Source organism: Camellia sinensis, chromosome 4, assembly GCF_055761805.1.
Source record: "Camellia sinensis isolate YWXY chromosome 4, ASM5576180v1, whole genome shotgun sequence".
Lineage (NCBI taxonomy): Eukaryota > Viridiplantae > Streptophyta > Magnoliopsida > Ericales > Theaceae > Camellia > Camellia sinensis.
In genome coordinates, this window is record NC_138964.1 from 29688799 (window position 1) to 29702767 (window position 13969).

Sequence of the window (13969 nt, forward strand, 5' to 3'; positions counted from 1 at the left end):
ATTTTCTGAAAAGTGTTTTGGAAAACTGGTAACTAAGCACAGTGAATATAACTTAAAAAAAATAAAAAAATAAAAAAATTAATTTTTAATCAGTTAACAAAATAGGCCTATGTTATAATACACAAATTTTAAGATCACTTGTAATGATGACACTATCCAATAAATAATTTGATTTTGATATAGAGAAGAGACCACAACCTGATTGGATTAGTGGAAGCAAAGTCAATATTTTTTCTAGGTTTAGAGTTTGAAGGTTTTTAAGCCCCGCTCTCTCTCTCTCTCTCTCTCTCTCTTCGCTATTCCAGCAACAGGGCAGATCAATTCATATATTCTCGTCCCTGTAAAACGAAAAATTATTCAATGCAAACATGACCAACACAACAACATCCAAGTCTATCCCCAGGTCTTCTTCGGCAATTGCGAATAATGTAGATCTCCTTACAGAGATTCTCATACGCGTTTCTCCCAAATCCTTACTCAGATTCAAGTCTGTTTCCAAGAATTGGCTCAATCTCATCTCCAACTCTAACTTTGCACTCAACCACGCCCTCCGAAATCGCAATTCCTCCATCTCTGGCTTATATTTCACATCCCTCGACTCTTGCTCTGCAAAGGAACAAGTGAAGTCTGTCTCGCTTCAAGGCCATCAAAATCTTCCCACACTCGCCTTCCTCGACCACGGTGCTGGATCAGAATTTCCAATCAGGATTCAAAGCTCTTGCAATGGATTACTCTTGTGTGATTGTGTTCAAATTGTTTGGGATTGTAATAGGACCGTTGTTGATCGTATTACAATGAGTTACATTATTTGTAATCCGACTACGCAAAAATACAAACTACTTCCTCAGCCTTGTGGATGTGTTTCTGGATCGTATGGTTGCTTAGCTTTTGATCCTTCAAAATCATCGCACTACAAAGTTTGGTTAGTATTTAATAGTACTAATAAATTTGAAATTTACTCTTCGGAGAGTTCATCTTGGAAACAGATTGATTTCAGTAAAGCAGAAAGCTTTTCGGGAGGAGTTTATTGGAATGGAGCAATCCATTGGTTGACCGAAGAAGAAAATGTTCATACTAGATTTGATTTTGATACAGAGAAGCTAATAGAAATTCCAATTGCTCCCAAGCCTAAAATTCTCTCTCTAGACAAGATTAGGTATTGTGAAGGATGTTGTGGCCGTTTACTTCTTATTCAGATGCCTTTGTTTTGTTCTATGGAATTCGAAATCCTTGAGATGGATAGGGACTACCATGGTTGGATTGTGATTTGCAATGTCAATCTTGCATCCTTAATTAATGAATTGCTTGGGATAGTTCAAAGAACCGATTGTTACGCTTTTCATGTTGCAAGTGTTGTGAAGGGAGAAAACGGAGATGATTTTGAACTAGTGTTAGTTTTTCAAGAGCCTCGGAAAGTAATTTGCTATAATGTGAAGTGCAAGACAATGAAGGTGGTTATTGATTCGGTAACAGCTGACTTTGATAAATTTATTTGTGATCATGGTCCTTATCGACCTTTTAGATTCATTGAAAGCCTATCCCCTGTTTGATCAGATCAATAATGTCCAACACGTCGGAGCAGACTTTCTTTCTTCTTCTTTTTTGGGTAGAACTAGTCATAAATTTTTTTCTTTTATTTTTTTTATATTATGAATCTACTTCTTAGTGTTAAAGCATGGAATATTTTTCACCGTCATACGTTGCAATAATGTCATTTTTTATCATAATGCTATCATCATCATCATCATGAACACAATATGATTTTTACTTTTCTCTAAGTATTTGTTGGGTTGTTGGTCTTGATGCTACAATCATCTGTTTTCATATTTACATTCTGTTTTAAGTTCCATATGGCTGAATTGTGTTTCAAGAAGCTTTGGTGCAATCAACATTGTGTTCTTATAATCTTAATTGATCTTTAGGGCGGAGCAAAATATCATAATCTGGTTTGATCCAAACCAAACCATATGATTCTATTTGGTTTTCTTAATGTACAATTTAGTCCTAATTCTTAAAATAAGCAAGTCATACTTGGCAATTCGGTCTATGGTTTATAGTTATAGTTTTGGTTTGGTGACCATTTACATATATATATATATATATATATATACTAAAAGATGACATGTGCGATACACAAGAATTTATTTTTTAAATAGAAAATTAATTGTGAGTCTCAATACTTTGTGTATAAAATTTTAACAATTAAAAGTTAAATACAAACAGATTTATTAATAGTTGTTGAGGATTTTTGTCACTGTGTGTGGTCCTATGTAAAATAAGCTCATAAAAATAATCTTTCAAAGTTTATCAAAAAAAAAAAAAGTGTGTATTTTCATCTTGAAATCAAATCATCATTTGTGTTAATCAAATTTACCAAAAATCATGAATTTCACTTGTATCAAAATATATTTTTTTTCCTGAAAAAAATAAAAACAACAAAAACTTCTATAATATACAAATTATAACTTAGTTATAACTCATTGTGTATTATTTTGGTTATTAATCGATGATGTCTTTGCTAATTTCTTATGTTCTTAGTTATGTCTAAGGTGGTGCATTGAGTCTTTAATTATACTTCAAGTGGTGTTTGATTATGATTTATTATAATATTTTTATATGACAATATTTAAATATTTTATTACACAAAAAAGTACTTAAGGTGGGTTGACTCAAATGTAAAATTTATACTTATATCAGTAAGATCATAAGAGTTATTCATATTGATGCATAAAAAATTATAAATTCAAATCATAAACAGTGCATTCAAAGAGAATCAGACACAAAATCTCTATAACCTTAATAATTTTAGTTTTCAAAGGGGTTCTGATTAATTATATGACATATCATAATAATCGCATAATTTTTATTTTAGCCAAATTTTTTTTAGCATATCTTTTTTGGCAAAACTAATGAAAGTATTATAAATTCAAATTTTTTATTTAAAAGTTATTCAAGAAACATCAATAGGTGTCTTAAATATACACAATCATTTTCAATGAATCATTATTTTTTAAAATAATACTCCACACTATTTATTATTTGACATTTATCAATTTATCTTTTAAAACTTAACAAAAAAAAAAGTATTGAGTTCTATCATTTACAAAAGAATAATTTTAATTTTAATATAAAATAAACTATTTATTTTAATAATCTTAACCTTATCGTTCTATAAAAGTATTACTTGAATACTTATATATAATAAATTTAGTTAAATTATTTATTTATTTTGATAATTTTAGTTCTATTGTGCTATAAAAATGTAATTATCATAAAATGATTTTATATGAAATATATATATATATATATATATATTAAATTATATGACAGTAAAATAAATTTTTATTTTGATATTAAAAATAATAGTTAAATTAGAAAGAAGATTACTAATATAAAACTAAAAGTAATTCTAATTATTAAATTTTATTTTTATTTTTACATTTATTTAGAAAATAAAAATATGTAGAAATAGAACTATACAAAATTTGTTTAAAATATTAAATATAAATATATTGTGATTGGATTAAGAAGAAAACATATGAACTAATTATGTAGAGATGTCGTGGAGGCGTGTTTTGGAATGGTGCAATCCGTTGGTTGAATGTTGAGAATGTTAGTCTTAGACTTGACCTTGATACGGAGAGGCTGATACAAATGCCAAATCCTCCAAGGCCTGAAATTGATTCTTTAAACACAATTAGGTATTTTGAAGAATGTGGTGGCCATTTGCTTCTCATCCATTCACATTTGCACTCTGATATGGAATTCGGAATCCTTGACATGGACAAAGATGCTTATTGTTGGACTGTGAAGTGCCGGATCAATCTTAGTCCCTTGGAATCTGCATTCCGTGAGATAGTTCACGGTACTCGAGTTTGAGTATTTAATTTTTACTAGCTGTTGTGGAAGGAGCAAATAAAAATGATTTGGCAGTTGTGTTGGGTATTCCTTGTAGCGATTCCGATTTTGACCCGGTCAGCTTACAGGGGTCGAGCTGCCCGGTCAGCTCGCCGAAGCAAAAATGCAAAATGCATTCGAAATTGCTTGAGCCGCACGTGCAGAAAACAGGAGAGGGCCTGTTTGGCTACTGCAATAAATATAGGTGAGGGAGTGCAAGTGCGGGAGAAGCGCCGCACGTGCAGTGGTAGGTGAGTCCGAAATTTTGGTCTTTTCTTCTCTTTAAGCTGAGTGTATCTCACTCTTATTAGGTCTTTCTCCCTCTAAAAATCATTTCCTCTCCCTTCTCTCTACATTTCTCTATGTCAAATTGGATCAAAATCTTGATTTCTCAAGATCCATTAGAGTTTTGCCATAGGTTCTTCATCAAAGTTGGTTAACTTCTTGAGGGTTTCGTTGTGTCACTACAAGAAAAAACACTTTCCGTGACCAACATTTTAGTCGCGAAAAGTATCATATTTGGTCGCTAAAACCTTTTCGCGACCAAAATATGTTGGTCGCTAAAGTCTCGTCACAGATAGTTTTCTGTGACCAAAAAAGCCTTTGGTCACTAAAAGTGACCATTCGCGACCAACTTTTTTGGTCGCGGAAAGTCAAATTCATATTAGCCAAAAGTAAACTTTTAGCGACCAAAGATAAGTTGGTCGCCAAAAGTCAGCGCCTTGACCCAAAAAAAATAATTCTGTTGTGCTACCTAGGACTTGAACTTCTGACCAAAGAGTCACCATGCACCCAATCCACTCTGCCAATAACATGCTTCTTGTTCATATTTGGAAAAACAAATATATAACCCATAAAAATTGGGTTATATATTATTTTATAAAACTTTTAATGCCTGAACAGAAAAATAGCATGTAATTACAGTAGTATCATTTTTTTTTTTAAATTTATCCCGCCATAACTTTCCACGACCAACATTTTTTTTTGGTCGCCAAAGGGTAATCTTCCGCAACCAAAAAAGCCTTTGGTCGCCAATAGTATACTTTCCGCGACCAACTTTTTTTTTTTGGTCGCCAAAAGGTGATCTTCTGCGACCAAAAAAACCTTTGGTCACCAATAGTATACTTTCCGCGACCAATTTTTTTTTTTGGTCGCCAAAGGGTAATCTTTCGCGACCAAAAAAGCCTTTTGTCGCCAATAGTATACTTTCCGCAACCAACTTTTTTTTTTGATCGCCAAAGGGTAATCTTTCGCTACCAAAAAAGCCTTTGGTCGCCAATAGTATACTTTCCGCGACCAACTTTTTTTTTTTGGTCGCCAAAGGGTATACTTTCTGTGACCAACTTTTTTTTTTGTCGCCAAAAGGTGATCTTCCGCGACCAAAAAAACCTTTGGTCGCCAATAAGTATACTTTTCGCTACCAACTTTTTTTTTGGTCACCAAAAGGTGATTTTCCACGACCAAAAAATTGTGGTCGCCAAAAGTTAAATTTTGGTCACAGAAAGTGAACTATTTGCGACAAAAAAAAAAAAAGGTGGTCGCCAAAAGTATTTTTTCTTGTAGTGTGTGCAGTGAAGATCGAGTTTCAACACCGTTAATTTTGGGGGTTTCATCTCATTTCTTCTTCAAAACTTAAGGCAGTGATTTTCTTAGAGTTATATATATATTTTTTTGCAAGATCTATATGATTTTCGAAATCATCTTTCGATAGCTTTAAAAATTGATTGTTGATTCAAGAAGTTGAGCGATTTTGAAAGTGGGTTTGTCTCTTTTTCTTTTAAAACGATTTTATGGGTTTTGATCTTCGTTGATTGAAGAAAAGATGATTTTGGAAAGTTTTCTTTCAAAAGATTTGAGTTGTATAGTTTTGGTGAGAAAATCTAGAATTTGGGGATTTTTTTTAAGAGACTGAAAATCCATGAATGATATTGTTGTATTTATTTTGTGTGTCAAAATAAATAGATGTTTGGAAAATTTTTTATTTATATTTATATAAATGATGAATTTCAAGGAATAAGATAATTATTGTTCGTTTTGGAAATTATTGTTCAAAACGTTGAAATAGTCTTGAAATGACTAATTGTTGAGAATACTTGAGAAGAGGGAATTGTGTTATTTCTTGGATGATAATTGGAATAAAAGTATTTATATTCATCTTGTGTTATTGGCATATCAATTCATTTGATTATATTAAACTTTGAAAGTTGATTTGAAAACTTGCATTGAGAAAAGAATGTTGAGAAACAAGTTTTCATGGGATGGTTTGGGGGTAAATACGTTGGTAAGTCTTGATAGGTGGTGTACATGATATTGAATAAGTTGGCCTAAGAGTCTGAGGTGAAAGACTGAAAATCCGCGTGGATAGGTGTCGAGCCTTCCGGTTAATACCGGTAAAAATGACAAATTGATAGTACTTTTATAGTCTACTTACAGACACCGACCTAGGGATTACCAGAGTCGTATTTACCTCTCTTGAAATGAATTGTTAAGTTTTGAAGAATTGAAATTGCATGACATCATTGAGCATGATGGTTTTTAAAGATGAAGATGTGATTTTCTTTCAAAAAGGCATAGCATGGCATATGCATTTCATCTCTTGAGACTTGTATAAAATGTATATACTTTGTTAAGGATTTCCTACTGGGTTTTACGCTCACCCTACGGGATTTTTGTGTAGGAAAAGATGTGGTGATGCCGCCTAACTAAAGGCGAGGAAATGTGTATTGAGAGTACAAGACTCTCATTTTGCTGTGACTCTATGTGTAAGCCAAGGGCTGTATGTGTGTGGGTTTGAATAACCGTTGTGTAACCAAGCTCAAGCCTTGGAAATTTGAAAACCCTTAGGGGTATTTATTTGTTGTTGGATTAATGTATTGTTGCATGAAAAACTGTTGTATCATGTAATGTAAGTTTGGAGATTTATATTCAGTTTTCCATGAAAGAGTCATGATTGTTGTATTATCATTTGGGCTAGAAATTTGGGGCATTATAACTTGGTATCAGAGCTACCGGGTTTGAATACTTGGAGCTTGTGAGAAGTGGTTGTTTAACCACAATGGGTTCATGTAGCATGCTTAGAGAGTGACTAAATGGGTATGGGACTGGACTTTTGGGATGTTGTTTGCGCCTGCTAAATTCCTTGAGGTCTCATTAGAAGGGTACTTGATCAATACTCGTTCTACTAAGAATTCTTAATTTTTCGTGCCACAGATTTCATCATAAAAGAATAGTCCGTATGTGTTTACATGACTAAATGCTTATGTGGAGTGAAATTGAATTGTGTATATGGTAGAGAAATATATGGAATTATTGTAGTTGAACGTGTGAGTCAAGTTATGAGCACATATGAGTTAATGTCCTAAATTATTTCTCTTGTGTCCTTTATTAGGATGTCAAGAAGGGGTCAAGTCCGTGGTGGTAGAGGCTGGAGGAGTGGTAAGGCTCGCCGAGGTGTGCATGAAGTACCGGTCCATAGGGTTCGGATGCAAGAAGAAGGGTTCAGCCAAGCTAATATGGCCGAGCAAGCATGCCAAGCTAATGTGGCTGAGCAGGTGGGACAAGCAGGTCAAACTGTAATAGGGACCCTAGCTCGAGAAATGAAAGGGGCTTTAAAAGAGTCTATGAACTTGTTAAGGGTAGAGAATCAAGCCCGAGAGAACACCGCGGAGTCAAGGGCGAGCTTCCTTACTAGAGAGTTCTTACGAGCCAAACCGAATGAGTTCCATGGTGGCCCCGAGCCCAAGAAAATGGATGAGTGGCTCGAACAAACTGTGAAGACATTTGAGATGCTTCACATCGAAAATAGTGAACTAAGAGTGACTCTAGCGAGTTACTACCTTAAGGGAGAAGCGGGTCAATGATGGAAATATGCCAAGGGTAGAGTGAAGCTGACATGGAAAGCCTTTGCGGTTGCTTTCCAAGATAAGTACATGCCTCCCACTACTAGGGAGAGATTGAGGCAAAAGTTTAAAGACCTCAAACAACTCGATATGCCCGCGGCCGAGTTTGAGGCAGTCTTCTCTAGTTTGTCCAGATTTGCACCAGAGTTGGTGGCAACGGAAGAGCGTCGTTGCATTGAATTTGAAAAGAAATTAAAAATAAAAATTATGTTCAAGTTTGTCGGAAATATGATTCGAGAATATGACCGTCTTGTGGAGACGGTGACACACATAGAAATTTCCATACAAGTTGATGAGGAGAGGCTTCGGAGTTCGAGGTCTAGGGGCTAAGAGTCTCAAGGAGACTATAGACAGAACAAGAAGAGCAGGAACACCTATCTATCCCAGTCCCAACCATAGCATCCTAGATCCACTTTTCCTTTGCTTAGTGCGGGTCTGGGAAAAAGTGCATCGAGTAGCTTCTCGTGTTTCAAGTGTGGCCAACTGGATCACAAAGCCTTCTCATGCCCACCGAATGGAGGATGGCAGTTAATGTTACCACCACCTAAACGATCTCAAAATCAGTCTCAGTCTCAGAATAAAGGTCGGGGGTTTAATTGTTATTAGTGTGGTCAGCGGGGGCATATGAAGAGAACTTGCCCACAGTTGGGAGGCACATCTAGTGCACCAGGGTCGAGGCAGACTCAGAGCCACCAACAGGCTCAATCAGTCCAAGCTTCGCGAGTTAATCAGGGAGCCACTTCGGCTCATTCAGTACAATAGGCCTATGCTCCGAGAGGGGAGCAAGTTAATCAGGGACCACAAGGGCATGTGTATGGTGTTACTGTGCCAAAGCAATTGCCAGAATCCACTACAAGAAAAAACACTTTTGGCGACCACCTATTTTTTTTGGTCGCAAATAGTCCACTTTCTGCGACTAAAATTTAACTTTTGGCGACCGCAATTTTTTGGTCGCGGAAAATCACCTTTTGGCGACCAAAAAAAAAAAGTTGGTCGCGGAAAGTATACTATTGGCGACCAAAGGCTTTTTTGGTCGCGGAAGATCAACTTTTGGCAACCAAAAAAAAAGTTGGTCACGGAAAGTATACCCTTTGGCGACCAAGAAAAAAAGTTGGTCGCGGAAAGTATACTATTGGTGACCAAAGGCTTTTTTGGTCGCGGAAGATTACCCTTTGGCGACCAAAAAAAAAAAGTTGGTCGCGGAAAGTATGCTATTGGCGACCAAAGGCTTTTTTGGTCGCGGAAGATCACCTTTTGGCGACCAAAAAAAAAAGTTGGTCGCGAAAAGTCTACTATTGGCGACCAGAGGCTTTTTTTGTCGCGGAAGATTACCCTTTGGCGACCAAAAAAAAAAGTTGGTCGTGGAAAGTTATGGCGGGATAAATTTAAAAAAAAAATGATACTACAGTAATTACATGCTATTTTTCTATTTAGGCATTAAAAGTTTTATAAAATAATATATAACTCAATTTTTATGGGTTATATATTTTTTTTGTCAAATATGAACAAGAAGTATGTTATTGGCAGAGTGGCAGAGTGGATTGGGTGCATGGTGACTCCTTGGTCAGGAGTTCAAGTCCCAGGGAGCCCAAAAGAATTATTTTTTTGGGTCAAGGCGCTAACTTTTGGCGACCAACTTATCTTTGGTCGCTAAAAGTTTACTTTTGGCTAATATGAATTGGACTTTTCGCGACCAAAAAAGTTGGTCGCGAATGGTCACTTTTAGCGACCAAAGGCTTTTTTGGTCGCAGAAAACTATCTGTGACGAGGCTTTAGCGACCAACTCGCGACCAACATACTTTGGTCGCGAAAAGGTTTTAGCGACCAAATATGGTACTTTTCGCGACCAAACATGTTCGTCACGGAAAGTGTTTTTTCTAGTAGTGATCCTCGATTGTGTGAGGTATTTTTGTTGTGTGTAATTCTTTGGCTAATGTATTAATAGACACGGGTGCGTCTTATTCATCTATATCTACTGCATTTGCTTCTACATTTGGGTTCGAGGTAGCACGGTTAGTACCTCCACTCAGAGTAGAGTCACCTGTTGGGGGTACAGTTGATTTAGACCGGGGTTGTCGTGATTGTGAAATAGAAGTTACCGGGCGTCGACTTTCGTTTGCTTTTGTGTTGCTAGATATGTCGAGTTTTGATGTCATTTTAGCCATGGATTGGTTGTGTTCTTATCAAGCTGTGATTGATTGTTACTGTCAGAGAGTTACGGTGTGCACTTTGGGTGGTGATCATTTTTATTTTCTGGGGAACTGAGTTGATAAAGCCTTGTCGCCAGTTGTTGACCCTCGTAGTAGGAGCAAGCTTAGTGGCCTTCTTGCAACTCTCTTGGATAGTGAGAGTGACGGGGCTCGTGTTGAGTTACCAAGGGTAGTTTGTAAATACCTAGATGTCTTTCTAGAAGATCTTACTAGTTTACCACCTCACCGGAAGATCGAGTTCTCCATTGAATTAGTGCCTAGCACGACACCGATTTCCATGTCACCGTATAGATTTGCACCCGCCGAATTGCATGAGTTAAAGATTCAACTCCAAGAACTTTTAGACAAGGGCTTCATTCGCCCTAGTATATCGCCTTGGGGAGTGCTGACTCTCTTTGCGAAGAAGAAGGATGGGTCATTGTGGTTGTGTATTGATTACCGCAAGTTAAATAGAGTTACAATTAAGAACAAGTATCATCTACCCAGAATAGATGATTTGTTTGACCAACTTAGAGGGTCTCATTGCTTCTCAAAAATAGATTTGAGGTCGGGGTACCATCAGTTGAGAGGAGGACATTCAGAAGACGGCCTTTCGTACTTGTTATGTCCACTATGAATTCCTTGTAATGCCTTTTGAGTTGACCAATGCACCGCCTTCCTTTATAGATTTGATAAACAGAATTTTTCGGGAATACTTGGACTGTTTTGTGGTCGTCTTTGTAGACGACATCTTGATTTATTCAACCTCTGAAGAGGAACACAAGACTTACTTGCTGGTAGTGTTGGGTTTACTTAGTGAGCACCAATTGTTTGCCAAATTTGAAAAATACAAGTTTTGGATAACAGAGGTGAAATTTTTGAAGCATGTAGTGTCTAAAGAGGGAGTGACTGTGGACTCCTCAAAGATAGATGCCGTAAAGGATTGGGAATAACCCAAGAATGTTTTTGAAATCCGAAATTTCTTGGGATTAGCGGGGTATTATCGACGTTTTGTAAGGGACTTCTCTAGACTAGCTGCACCTTTGACTAGGTTGACTAGAAAGTGTATCAAATTTGTGTGGAGTGAGACTTGTGAAAAGTCATTCCAAGAGCTTAAGACTAGATTGACTACCGCATCGGTTTTGATAATTCCGAAAAGGGGTTTGAATTACACTGTCTATTGTAATGCGTCCGAGGATGGACTTGGTTGTGTCTTGATGCAAGAGGGAAAAGTTGTGGCCTACGGTTCACGACAATTGAAAACTCATGAGAAAAATTTGGGGTGAAAATTTGGGGTGTTACATTCCTGGCAAAGTTATTTCCTATAACCCAAAGTGCAAGAATGGAAGTTCCTTCTTGATTTGCAGCCAAGTGATTTTAAGGAGCCAGACAATGATATGTATACATATTGTTATCATTTCATTTAAAGCCTATCCCCTATTTGAGCAACATGTCCTACAGGTTAGAGAAGACGTGCTTTTTGTACAACCTACCATTCTTGTGTTCTTAGTGTTGAAACATTGAAAATTTTATTGTTTCAAATGGTAGTAGGTGTTTGTTCTACAACGATCGCATATTTTGGTTCAATATCTTTTCGTTATTAGAATGTTGTCATCATCTTCGTTATCTTACATATTGTTTCTTTTCATAATTCTATAATATATGAACCATTCTCTTCATCTAGTTCTTTGTTCAGCAGATGTTATTATGCCCCTTAGCAAGTAAACTCATTGTAATTTGGCCTTTGTTGGACTCTGATTCTATTATCATCTATTGATGTTTACATTGTGTTTTTAAGTTGGCCTTTGACGCTTCATTGGTCAAGGACTTACAAGACAAGTAATGGATATACATTGTTCTCCATAGTTCACTTTCCCTACCTACTAGAGCAACGTGTGATTATCGCTTTTGGTGCTTTGCTTTATAGGAAACGTTAAGCTATGCATCTTTAAAGGTGCATACTGTATGCACTTTATTAAGTATTTTGTACATGTTACGCATTTTTGGTCAAATATTACGTGATCTTTTGATAGAGTTATCATAATTTGTAGTTTAGAAATGAAATTACGCATTCTTTTACTAATGCTATATATTTTTATGATAATGTTACATATTTTGTAATTAAAAAATGTTTTGTGAAAAATCAAGAAATTACTCATTAAAATGGCATCTATGGTGAGCTTAGGCCCAGATTGAACATAATGCTCTCTCTTCAAAAAGTGCATAGGAGCATCAAACTTATCTTTTAAACCAGTTGGCGCTGAATCTTTTTGGGCCCTAAGCAAATTCAAAAAATTGTGCTTTCATACCTATTTTATTAAAAGAGAAATATATATATATATATATATAGTTTGTAAAATAGTAAGTATCTTCAAATTAATTTTTTTTTATATACCTGTACAAAATTTATTTGCATATATAAACATTAGAATTATCATTATTTTAATTTTATTCAAATGTTATGTTAAGGGATCAATTCTTTTTAGAAAATCCCTTAAAATATTTAATGATAAATCTAATTTGAAAGTAGTGTTGGATGATGAATCGATTGTATTTTGTTTTGTATTGCCTTATTTTGTGTTGGCTGTCCTTTGAAATTGAATTATACAATTCTTCTAGCTTGCATATATATATTTATAGTCCAAAACAAATGTACAAGTACAGTGAATGAAAGAAATAACTTCTTTCATAATTTGTAGTCTTTTAATTGTTGAATTATATATATATATATATATATATAAACAAAACGCATAAGAATATAGAACACTAGCTTGTTGCTGCACATCTTCACAGGTTATATCAGTGACTTGTTGATTATGCTAGGCATGTTCTTCAATGCATACGAATCTAATTTGAGATTTCTTCTCGGATTGGTTGACTTACTGTCATTGTAATACTCCTTTTTTTGTACTTAATCTTCATTCATAATATCAGCAACTGAGCAGGACAGATTTTGTTCCATGTGAACAAACTCCGAAAATCATTAATATCATTTTATGCTCACATAACACGAATTTTAAATTTACTGATTTTGTTAAGAGAAGTGAGCAAACAATTGAGGATCTTAAAAGGACGTAGAAAAGACAAGGGAACATGACATAATATATTGCAATTTATTCTCGGAATTTGATAAAGAATAATGAATAAACTTGCTTCAAAGGTTTTCGACCAAACTGTTTTCTGAAACAAAACAATATAGGAGAAGAACTAAGATCTGTTGTATGGCGTAATAGTCGCTAAAATCACAATTTAAATGGTCAAGCATTCGTAAATCCACAACTCTAACCTTAAAAGAAAATTCTATAATGAAAAGCTTGTCAAAAGGTTTGAGTTAAAGAATTAGAACACAACTCGGAGAGATTGACATCCTTCTTTGCTTTGAATCTTCAGTTGTTGCTATTGTTGTTTTCTTTGCCAAACTAAACTCATTATGTACTTTCATATATTTTTTTTTTATTTTTCATATGGTATTGAAGACATTATTATCAACATTGGATAAAAAAAATTAGTAGGGGAACTCTTCATGGAAACCAATTAAACCTCCATAAAAAAAGCACGTGATTAGCTATCAATCAACTAATTTAGGCGAGTGTTGCCTAAGAGTGTAATCTTACCTTGAGAATGCTGTTGGAACAATTTTTTGTGTACAATAAATAAATTGAGACCAAATCAAATAAATAAAAATAAATAACTTACAGAATTTATTTTACCGAGCCGAATAAATATTTTCAAGACCAAGTTGACTGTGTGGCACTCTATTCTTAAGACAGATTCGCCCTGCTACGGTGCTTACGGTTAAGTGGCGTCTATCTCCCAGGATACAATGATCTTCACAAATTGTTGTAGCATTCCAAATAACTTGTACGACGAACAAAACCTTGTGTTCTATACTCTCTTTAAATTTCCTAAAAACTAATATGAATAGAATTTATGCAAAGGAAGAAAATCTGGACAGCAAAATGAAAATTTTAGATTGTTTTTTGA

At 35.1% G+C, this 13969-nt stretch overlaps 1 protein-coding gene across 1 annotated transcript; it reads left to right on the forward strand.

Annotated features, from left to right (window-relative positions):
* Positions 1-368: 368 nt before the first annotated feature.
* Positions 369-1696, forward strand: LOC114305022 (F-box protein At5g07610-like). The gene has a single exon (XM_028250160.2). It carries the CDS (start codon positions 369-371, stop codon positions 1548-1550), a length of 1182 nt encoding a protein of 393 aa, XP_028105961.2. The 3' UTR covers positions 1551-1696.
* The last annotated feature ends 12273 nt before the right edge of the window (positions 1697-13969 follow it).